At 54.3% G+C, this 11,695-nt stretch overlaps 1 protein-coding gene across 1 annotated transcript in view; it reads left to right on the forward strand.

The window, feature by feature from the left end:
* Positions 1-11,695, forward strand: part of ATP9B (ATPase phospholipid transporting 9B (putative)) — a 181,745-nt gene that overhangs the window by 129,612 nt on the left and 40,438 nt on the right. Inside the window, exons 19-20 of the mRNA XM_025048153.1 lie at positions 6,801-6,913; positions 9,660-10,094. Coding sequence (XP_024903921.1) covers positions 6,801-6,913; positions 9,660-10,094 — 548 coding nt within the window. The remainder of the gene's footprint in view (positions 1-6,800; positions 6,914-9,659; positions 10,095-11,695) is intronic.

An 11,695-nucleotide genomic window follows, 5' to 3' on the forward strand; every position in this document is an offset into this window, starting at 1 on the left:
CGGCTGGATGGTCATGAGAGACGAGAACATTCCTGGCACAGTCGTCCGGACCAGCCCCATCCCGGAGGAGCTGGGGCGCCTCGTTTATCTGCTCACGGACAAGACAGGTACCGCCCATGCGTGTGCGCCTGGAGGGGCCGCAGTGTGTGCGTCCGCACAGGGTCATGGGGGTGTGTGTGTGTGTGTGTGTGTGTGTGTGCGTCCACTGAGGTTTATGGGGGTGTGTGTGTGTAACTATTGATTCATACTTAGAATTTCTCAGACTCTGCTCTTGAAAACTGACACACAAGTTATCTTCATCTTAATATAATGGTATCATCAGAATTAGCAAAATATTAAATTCTTAGAGATTTAAGTGACGTGTTTCTATATTTGGAACTTTCTCCACCCTTACTGTTGTTTTTTGTTTTATTCAGCTGCCTTTATTATACCTCTTTGGTGGCTTCTTAAGAGCAAAATTTGCTTGTTTTTTATGGAATGGTGCTTGTAAGCTCCTCTGTACCCTGTTTTCATGCCCCAAATTCTATTTGTCCTTATTTTGGCTTTTTCCTTTTTTCATTGGAGAATTCTTGTTCATGTGTAATGTACTAAATGAAAGACGACTGAACCCAGCAGTATAATAAAAGCTGTATCTAAGGGTGAAAATTTTGCTTTATGATTTAAATTTCTAGTAGTTATTAGTGAACCAGAAATGAATGAAGATTTGTATTAACACGGTAAAGAAAATGTCTTCAGTAAAATTCAGTATTTTTAATAAAATATTAGAGAAATCCTCACTAGAGTCAGGAAGAGGAGAAATCTCCTAACGCATGATTTAACATTCGTTACTATAGCTGTTGCAATAAGACAAGAAATAGAAATATGATACGCAACTAAAAGAAGAAAAAATATTTGCAGTATAACGATCAAGGACGGAAATCAGCTGGTTAAAGACAAGCCTTTAGGAAAGTGGCAGTTTTCAGATGAAAGTAACGGCCTAGCTCCCTCAAGAACAAGCCCGTTCCCGACAGCCAAACCTGGAGGCACAGAGAGGACAGCCCAGCGTCACAGCCAAGAGACGCCCCGCGGTCCCCGAGGTGGAGGTCACACTCCACCGATGTCAGCCTCATGGTCAAGCCACAGGTCCGCCGCAGAGCAGGCTGGTCCACCTGCAGGACTATGCGGCTTTCCTTTGGGCTGTCCTTGTGGGATGTGGAGGGTGGACTAGCTGGAGGGGCTCAGGTCAAGGTCGGCCTAGGAAGGGTCTTCGGACTTCCCCTGCTGCCGCCGCAGCTGACAGGAGGGAAGCTTGAAGAATAAATGGTAACGACGACAGAAAGCAGGCAGGAGGGCCGCCAGAGGGTCCAGACACAGACGCGTTCCTGGAGCTCAGGCCGGGGAGCACAGCAAACCCGAACCCGAATGGCCCCTGCAGGGCACCCCCGGAATGTAGAAGAGAGCCTGGTCCAGAGCCGGTGTGCGGCCACCAGCTGCCCAGCGCCAGCAGTGGGTGCCCACTGGCGCCCAGACCGGTGACCTGGGCCTCTCTAGTCAGGACACTCAGGGGCCAAAGCAAGTAGAGCAGGACACGCGAACTCTGCCCCAGGAAACAAACAGCGATTTCTACCCAAAGGGCCATCAGGAAGATTTTCAGGATTATGAGACAGCCTGGTTCCACGTCTAAACTCAATATCAAAATGAAACTGCGTTTTTATGCACCCGCAACAGTTGGGACCCTTCATTCTAAAAACGCCTGTTAGAATAGCAGTAAAAATATAATGTAATTAAAAAGAAACCGGAACAAAACATATGTAGGGCTGGTCTCCTCCTTCCTGAGGGTGTCTGGCCTCGGGTCACTGGCCAGGGCGCTCGGAGGAGGGGGTGTTGCTGTGACTGTGTCGGGGCCACCCTGCCCAGCTGGTAGGCGTGCAGATGGGGGGCTGATTGTCATTCTTATCACCGCGAGCAGGTAGATAGGGTTCAGTCACATCCTCACTTCGACTGTAAACGCAGGCTTTTCACGTGGGCAGACCTGGGTTGAGTCCTCGTTGTGTGATCTCTGGCCAACCAATCCCCTCACCCTTCTGAGCAAAGCCATTGCCTTCAGCCAGGGAGGTCTGCTTGGGTCCACACAGCGGGAGGGATCTGGGACGGCCGAGCACACAGAAGCGCACTGCGTGGTCAGACTCCACAAAGTCCCCGGAGGCTGCCCTCCGTGCCTCTGACGCCCTTGTGGGACGGGCACGTGTCTGGTGCTCACTCGTGCGCATTCCAGGAACCTAAGCGGTCACAAACAACGCAGCTCTCCACTCGCCCCTTCAGGATGGAAGTCAGCGTTGGTCCGGTCTTAGTGGTCACCTCGGTGACCTCCACCACCGTCCAGCAGAGCGACTTGCAGACGGTGCTTGTTCGGGGGAGCCCTCAGAGTCAGAGGGAGGGGCGGAGCGTAGCTCGCAGGCCCCACCCGAGTGGCCTGAGGTCCAGCTCAAGTGACAAAGGGAGAGCCACTGTCAGAGGACCCCACGCTCCCACAGGTAGTGGATCGGTTGGTGCTTCATCCGGAAGCTTTTTACAAGAAGCATCTCTCAGCTTCTTGGGACGTGCAGCAGGGTGCAGCACCCCAGTAACCGCCTTGCGGCTTCCTCCTCGCGGACGAGAAAGCAACGTGGAGTAATTAGGCTTGATTGGAGTGCGCGTTTCCGGTGAGCTCTGAGATTAACGATGTTGCTATAGTGACACATCTGCGGCCGCCAGTGCGTGAAACATAAAGTAACTCATTCGACAAGAGGAGACATCTGTTAACTGCCGGGACGCAGAGGGTATCGACACTGACCAGAAATACTAGACGTGATGTGATAAATGAGCAAGCGATGCCGAAACCGGAGGGCAGGCCGTTTGTACTTAATCCGCTGGGAGAACCTGAATCTTCTCACCGGTGGCCTTTGACAGTGCCATTGTTTAAAGAACAATGCTGCAGAGAACTCATAAATTTTAGAACGGAACTCGGGGCGCAGCCTGTAGAAGCCGGACATTAACTCCCGCTCCGGAGACCGCCGTCCCCACGTAGAACAAAGCCGCTCTAAAACACGCGGAACGACAGGTTTCCTGGGACTCGATTTTAACCGCAGCATCCGTTACCCACAGAGCCACGGGGCCTGCGCTCGATCGCGTCTGCGTCTCCTGCACCGGCGCCCTCTGTGCCGGGTGGCCCGCTACGCCCACGGGCGGGGCTCGAACTGTGCAGCGCTGGCCCACCCGCCCGAGGACGGCGACGGCGTTTGCCGCTGTAGGGCACGGGTCCTGCCAGCGCAGCCGCTCAGCACTGTCCTTGAGCCTGGGCGCCCAGCCGCCCCCCAGGTGTGCTCAGACCGAACGCGTGGCACGGAGCACCACGGTCCCGAGGCAGCCCTCAGCCTGGCGCATCTCTGGGACAGCCCCTGCGCTCTCCTGCCGCGGTGTGAGCTCTGGTGCGAGGCCAAAGCCCCGTCCAGGAACATCTGACCAGACGGCTCCGCATCTGCTGCTCCGACGAGGCCTCCTCCCTGTGGTTGTGCGTCACATCTGTCACCACCTCGAGATGATGCCTGCAGGACTTCTTCCTTGAAAATTAATTTCCTTTTTGCCCGCTTTGCTCAGTGTAGTCCAAAAATCCTGCTTACTGAAGAGCTACAGCTTTTTTTTTTTCTTTCATGAATTACAAACCTTTTGTCAAAAGCCCTTTTCTGTCCATGGAGCCACCATCATGACCAGGGCATTAGGACGCTGTGACCTGGTGGCTCTCTGAGCCTCTGCCTTCCTCAGTCCTACCCCTTGGCCACGTGTCAAGTTTGGGACATGTTAACTTCTGCTATATCAAGATGACAAAAATTGTAGAAACTACCTCTTGGTCGAAACCATGACACTTACTTAAGATCTGAAAAATAAGCTTGCGTTCCTGACTCTTTAGTAGCTGGTCTAATCTGACCATATCACCTGCTGCACGAGAGGTATAGAAAGTCTGAGGCCAGCCCTGACCTTCCTGCTCACCAAACAGGAAGTTCTAGAGTCAGCTGCGAAATAACCCTTGGAATTTAAAAAAATATTGTCAGCTTTCATCTTAAAACATTAAGACATTATATGCACCACTCACCTAAAGGAATATTTACATAAATGTTTCATTTTCTTTAATCCAACAAGATGGGAATACGTTTATTCAAATGGCAAAATAACACAAATATTTATTTATTCATTTGATGAGAAATGCTAGTCATTCGAATATATCAGTTTAAAGTGCTTAAAACGTGATTTATTAGCAACTCAGCAACTTAGAAATTTTAGCAGATGCAGCAGTTGTTTGTTTCAAATGGCAGACCATCCGATGTGCCACTCTCTTAGCGTTTGGCATAACTGCCATCACACCGTCACACGGTCCACGTCGAGAACGCTGTCATCACTCTGCAAAGCCAGCGTGTACACGCCAGCGTCATCCCGCCCCCCCGCCCCCAGCTGGAGGTAACTCCCATTCTCCTTCCTGCCTGAGTAGGTCTGCCTGTTCCGGACTTGTCACATGAGCGGAGCCACACACCCTGTGTCCCCTTGTGCCTGGCTGCTTTCACCCAGCATGACGTCTTAAGGGTTCCTCCACGTCACAGCGTGTGTCATAATTCTTTCCTATCTGTTGCCGAATAAGGTTCACGGTGTGGATGGATGCAGTTTTTACCATTATCTTTCCTGCCTGAGTAGGTCTGCCTGTTCCGGACTTGTCACATGAGCGGAGCCACACACCCTGTGTCCCCTTGTGCCTGGCTGCTTTCACCCAGCATGACGTCTTAAGGGTTCTTCCACGTCACAGCGTGTGTCATAATTCTTTCCTATCTGTTGCCGAATAAGGTTCACGGTGTGGATGGATGCAGTTTTTACCATTATCTATCAGTCAATAGGCATTGGAGTTGTTTCTGGCTTTTGTTTCTCCTGAATAATGCCGCTATGGACACTCCAGGTTCTCGCCAAAAAAAAAAAAAGAAAAAAGCATGTCTGTCGTGAAGGAGAGTAAAACTAGGCATTTGTGTGTGACGTGATCTTGGTACAGAAAAGCCTAAGGAATCTTCTAAACATCTCTTAGAACCGATAAATGGTGAGGTCAGTAAGGGTTTAAGATACGAGATCAATATACCAAAATGAATTGCGTTTCTATACACTAGCAACGAAGTGATCAAAGCAGAATTAAATAAGCAATCCCATTTACAACGGCATCAAAAAGTAGTCAGTGGTTCCCGATGTGGAGACGCAGCGGGGGCCCCTAGCTGGCCACAGATTCCGCACAGCCCCTTTCAGAACCCCAGCTGCAGAAGTGAGCTGGCCAGTGCTGACGTTCTCGGGAATCAAGGGACCCGTTCCAGGACCTTCTTGGAAAAAGCCGAGCGGGAGGACAGACTCTTCTCGTTCAGACGCCTTGCGACGCTGCGGGGATCCTGACGGCGTGGTCCTGGCAAAGCAGGGGACAGAGCTGTGGGTCCAGGAACAAACGTTTATGGTCGGTCGGGTTTCGACAAGCATGACGCGCATACACGCGCACAGCAAGGCGACGCCCACGTGCCACTGCGGGCTCCCAGGCAGCATCTCTGCACGTTAAATGCCATTGTTGCCAGGAAAGGGGACATTTGACAATAATAAGACATCCAGAATCAGCATTTTTCCTTCCAAATCAACCCTCTTACTAACAGAATATCACGTGTGCCCAGGAAACAAAAATCAGTTACCCGTTAATGGGTGTTTTGTAGCCGTGGGCAGATAGCCTTTCTCGTCGTTGACCGGCTGTGTTGTTATTCTGCTGACGTTGGTGCCCCGTCTGTCGTGGACCACCCTCCCGTGCCGCAGAATAAGCCGGGAGGCCCAGGATACAGCCCTGCATTCCCCTCCGGCGCCGCGGCCGTGCGTGCCCCCCCAACGCTGCTCCTGTGAGACCAGCCGTCGACACGCGCACATGAGTCGTCTGTGTGTCTCTGCTGAGTGAGGTGTATACAGCATTTAGGGTCTCCTTCTAGAGCAGGGCATCTTGAATCTGTGTGCCACTTTTAAAGAAAACTCACCAGGCGTCATCTCTGAGTGCCTGCCAGGGATGCCACTGCCCCGCCCTGGCCTGTGTGTGTCATAGGAAGCTCTCAGAACAGTGACCCGCCGCGCACTCTCTGCAACTGCCTCCCTAGGAGCCCAGAGGCCAGTGCTGGTGTTGGGCCCAGCCGGCTGGTGGCCCCGAGTGACCCTCCTGCACTCGGCCACTGGGGCCAGTGCGACCTGAGCATACGTGGCCGCTCCCTCACGCTCCACTGGTCCAGCCCGTGCTGCGCGTCACATGCGTCCGGTTTCGTTCCGTGAAAAATCCATTGAGAACCTATTTTCAAAATAGGTTTTTCTGAAACCTAGACATGCCAATTGGGGTCCAGGTGACATCCGGTTAGGCTGTGCTCGTGTGTGACCGCAAAGCTGGCAGCTGCGCCCTGTGGTCTCTTGCCCGGCCCTCCGGGATGGGGCCGGCCTGCACGCGCACCTCATGCAGGTCTGAGCTGACAGGTACGGAGCAGACGTTCCATGGAACCGAAAGTTCCTGAAGAGCTAATGACATCGAAGAAGAGATGCGCTTGTCCCCAGCGGTAACGTGAAAAGAGAGGCACGTGACATTTCAGGAGACTTTGCGTCACGGAGTAGAACGTTGTGGAGGCAGAGGGGTGCTCAGAGGTGAGGGGCACCAGCCCCGGGGCACGAACTGTGCGGGCTCCAACGCCATGGTGTCCTCGCTCAGCCACCGGCGTGCACTTACTTGCTGTGTCACTGTCCTGTCGTAGGAACCCTCACCCGGAACGAGATGGTGTTTAAGCGGCTGCACCTGGGCACCGTGTCCTACGGCACAGACACGATGGACGAGATCCAGAGCCACGTCAGGGCTTCCTGCTTGCAGGTAGGCTGCCGGCCCCCGCTGAGCCCGTCCCTGCTCATCTGTACGTTACCAAACCTCTTCGGTTGCTTTAAATTCTAAATAAGCGTTCCTGTGTCATAGAACCATAGAAGGCATATGACCTCAAATGACTCACTCACAGTGAACGTTCTTAGCGAATCGTTTGCGAGAATCTTTCAGTAGCAGTATTTGAGGGATGCAGAGCAGAGCGCTGCATCGGGCCGGCGTCTTAACAGCCTGTCGGCCCGCACTGTGCGTGAGCCCTCCTTCTCCACCCTCGTGTGTGCCCCCGTCAGTAAGCACACGTGGGAGGCCCAGCCCCCCCGCACCCTCCACCACCAACTTGCTCTGAGGTGAAGCCCACATGTCGCGTCGTTTCCCCTGTCAGTCTGTAGTGTGTCCAGGAGGTAAGGCCTCTCTCTTCGGCATGACCTAAATCTCGTCTTTATCACCAGGGCCTCACAGTCTGTCTGGGGTGGAGGAACGGGGGGCGCTTTGCTTCTGCAGGATGCAGCCAGACCATACGGGCAGCAGGCTCCCTGCCGTGGCTGTGGCCTGCGGCCCCCTGGCCTCCCAGGCTCCTGATGATCGTCGGCCAGTGCGTGTGCACAGATCCTGCTGGGGTCGGCAGAGGGCCTCAGACAGAGGCCACTTTCCGGGGGTCGCTTTCTAAGCCCCACGGTTTCTGTAGCTCTTTTCACACATAGCGTGTATGTTCATTCACTTGGGTTTCATCTTACCGGTCCCGTGCCTGGCAGTCTCTGACTCAGAGTCAGGACACCTGGCCAGGCAGGGGACCGCAGCCCGCGTTGGCTGCGCTGCTCCCCGGGCTGTGCCCTGCCTCGCTGTCTTACTTGTGGAGGCCAGTCATGCACAATACGACAACCAGGCATACGGGCCGCAGAGGCGCACACCACGCACGCGCACAGTCCTAGCCCCGTGGGCCCCCGTGGGGGCAGCAGGGGATCTACCCGCAGAGGCTGGCAGGCTGCTCGTGTGTCCAGTCCCTTGTTTCCAGCTTGGTTCTGCAGACTGGACAGAACTGCACTGGCCCTCTGCCATTCCCTTTCTGAGGGACCCAAGGTGTGTCGTCAGCCCCGTGTTGGTCTCGTGAAAACCTCCCCTCTGTTCTGTGACAGTTTCTGGTCTGCCATAGACTTTACTTTTCAGATGCTGTCAAATGAAAAAATCTCACATGCGTAGATATTTATTCCATGTGATGTTTACACACACAAGTGCACCGACTTGCCAAACACTTAGAACCAAGCACTTTATTTATTCAAATGTCACGTACTTCAATGCAAGTGTTTTGTGACCTGGAATATTTATTGATAGAAGAAGCCTTCCTTCGCCTAGTATCTGTGTCCGGACTGAAATGGTGCCAGGTGACATCTATTTTTTAAAAAATTATATTATTCACGAATGTGATTTGAACAGCTTCAAATAAGTGAATTTACTAGGAAAAAGCAGAAAAATGAGTCATATAACAACAGCAAATATATTTACTTCTATCTAAGAGGACCTAAAGATTTTTTTCTCTGAAAGCTCTCCACTGAGCACCCGGTTAGACAGGACTTCCTAGGTGAAGCTGTCTTCCTCGTGTTTGCATCGTAGCTGAGAGGACAGTGGTCCGCGAGGTCCCTATACGGCAGCACAGTCTTTGTGGCCTGATTCTGCTCCCCCACCGGAGGGTCCAGTGACGGAGGGCACGGTCTATAATGGGATCCGTGTGAAATCTCATTGTGCAGCCGTCAGTAAGCACAGCGTAGTCCGGAAGGCGGGCGCCAGCGCGTCCCTCTGCTGGACCGGCAGCGGGCGAGCAGCTCGCAGATGTGGGTCTGGCGCTCGCTGACAGGGCGCCAGCTGAGCAGAGAAGTAAACCCTCCATTAGGCAGCACTGTAATTTGATGGGCAGGGAGATCACGGCTCAGCGGCTCGGCACACCCCATGTGAAAGCAACACACTTGGCTTCTAAGGAGGACTGTCACGAGCGGCTCCGAAGTTACTCAGGAAATGCTTGACAGTCCTGTCGGGGTCAGGGGCAGCGTCCCCTCCCCCTCCCCCGAGCAGGAGGTGAATAATACAGTCTCATCCGAGTGGCTGGTGCAGTGAACCCGAGCGCAGCTGAGTGCGAGCAGAGCCAAGCAGGCAGCGGGGCTGAGTGGGCGGCTGCCGGAGGGGCCAGGATTTTGAGATGGCGCCCGGGGGCCATTCTCCCTCAGCACGCGGTGACACCGTCTTGCAGTGTGACCCATAGAAGCAGGCATGGAGCTCAGGGACTCGGTACAGGCTGACTTGTGTTAGGGGAGGGCGCGTACTGCGCTACGTAGAGTGTTTTTTTCAGAGAAAAATGGAAGCAGTTGTGAGTATGGGATACCATTCCGTTCTGTTCTTTAATTTACAGTTTTTACGAGTAGTGAATAAACAGGAATCATTAAGGACCTAGCAGATTAATGCCACACTGAAAATGAACCTAGTGAGAGGAAACGGTCCGATTTTAAGTATTATAGCAAATATTGTGACATACTTGACACCCGGGAGGTATCAAAGTGCTTTGCAGTGTCGGATGGAAAAAAACCTTATTCTAGGAATAGAGCCTGGGGGAGATGGCCAGAAGCAAGGCAGAGATGGAGCGTGTGCCTGTCCCCGCCCCCGCCCCCCTGGCGAACAGGCCTTTAAAGACAGCGCATGTTAGCAGTTCGGTACGGACCGCTTCATCTGTGATTCTGTGGTGCTCCATCTTTTACAGCTGCCTTCCCCAACTGGTGGAAACAGCACCAGTTCAACTCCACCAAGAAAAGCCCAGCCTTCAGCTCCCAAAGTTAGAAAAAGTGTCAGCAGCCGAGTGCACGAAGCAGTGAAGGCCATTGCGCTGTGCCACAACGTGACGCCGGTGTATGAGTCACGAGCCGGCGTCACCGCGGAGACCGAGTACGCGGAGGCGGACCGAGACTTCACTGACGAGAACCGCACCTACCAGGCCTCCAGCCCCGATGAGGTCAGTCGGCCTCTTAGGCAGCATCTCACGATGTCGCCGTGTGTGTTACCTTGGACTCGAAGGCATGAGCGTGAGTCCTCACTGGGGGGTGAACGGGGGGCTCTTCCCCCCTGGCTGTGTCTCGGCACCAATGGGAGGGAACAGCAGGTGGCAGCTGTCCCGAGCTCTGGGCCACGCGTGCCCAGAGTCTGACAGCCGCTGGAACTCGGTGCTGCCACGACGGGCCGCCTCACTAGGCTTTTTCTTATCTCCAAATGAACCGTCAGCTTTGCACATTAAATTCCCAGTTACTTTTGCCAGCATTTGGATAAAGTGCATCTGTTTCAAAAGAGGATTAGGATGTAAATAATTTTTCAAATCTACAGAGGACTGAAATGGGGAAATCTTAAATAGGATGATGCATCGTTTCAACCTTTACATTAGTCCTTGATTTTCAGGTCGATAAAAATCCGTTCTGCAACTAATTAGCCCGGGTCCTGTCCGGTCCCGGTACGTCTTACATACAGCTTGCTTGTCGTCTGTCCACTCGGGGTCCCTCAGGTGACGCTGTAAGGTAATCACAGCACCCATGGAAGCAGTGTGAGCCCGCAGGCGCCTTCCAGCACGCTGTGAAACGGGCTTGTGGAAGTCAGTAACCCCCAAAAAGTACCTCCAGAGTTAAATCGTATCTGACCAAGTGTTTGAAGGCGAGGAGGCCGGTGAGTCTCGTTAACGTTCACTTCAAACAGGAAAAGCCTTTCACTGTGGTAGCGTCTCACTCGGGAGATGGGGTGCCACCTCACCCACCCTGGGTGCACGCCATCAGACAGACAGACAGGGCGGGGGATGGACCCCGGACGCGGCCACTGAGCACAGCCGGGTGCGGGGTGACACAGGGCAGAGCCCAGCCTGCGGACCGGCCGAGGGCAGTGGAGCGCACGCGGCGAGTTTGCAGGGTTGGGGGAGGCGCCGCGCGTGTGACCGCAGAGCTGGAGTGCGCCCCGAGGCAGAGGACCGAATCGCCTCTGCGTGTGTGGCCGGCGCCACCTCCGCCCCCAGCAGGCGTCTCTGTGTCCGTGTGGACTCCGCGAAGCAGAGAGGCAGGATGGCCAGGATGCCATCGTCCTTTCCCGGGGGATGGGTGTGACCATGGCCCGTCGGGCCCGGCCTCACAGCAGGCGGGCTGGCGGCCTCGCGCTCGTCCTGCCTGGGCGCTTGCCTCTCCCGCGTGCGGGCCCGGGCCCGGTGCGGGCTGGGCGGGCCTCGGTGCCCAGCCCAGGGAGTGGCGCCCATGCTGGGATGCTGACACGGAGCTCCCGTCGGAGCAGGCAGAGCCTCCGAGTGCACAGGTCGCCAGCTCCAGGGATCAAGGCGCAGGATGACACAAACCTTGAAGACCTTTGCCCTCTCTTGATCCAGAGGCATCGGTGGGTGGTGATTGCCAACGACGGCTGACGCCTGTCCACCTGCTGTTGGTGGTGGCGCTCTCCCCGGCCGGGGCCATAGCCTCCCACGTAGGCAAGCTCTACATTTAAATATTCTTTCAAGGGGTAGATGTCACCTCCTCACTGGGACAGCCATAGGCAAGAATCTGCTAAAATTGGTGACAAACCGCAAGCGGAGTATTTAAAACTAGAAGAGAGTCATGTCCTGGGAGCTCTGAGCAGCGCGCTCCTGACGTCAGCCTCCCTCTGTGACCCTCGGGGCAGGGAGAACACGGGCTGCGGGGCCTGCCGGAGGTGTTGATGGGCAGCCTTGCTAGGCAATCGGAGTGTTTTACGTTCACAATTCTGTTAAATTATATCGCG

The sequence above is a fragment of the Pteropus alecto genome, unplaced genomic scaffold (genome assembly GCF_000325575.1).
Source record: "Pteropus alecto unplaced genomic scaffold, ASM32557v1 scaffold14, whole genome shotgun sequence".
NCBI lineage: Eukaryota > Metazoa > Chordata > Mammalia > Chiroptera > Pteropodidae > Pteropus > Pteropus alecto.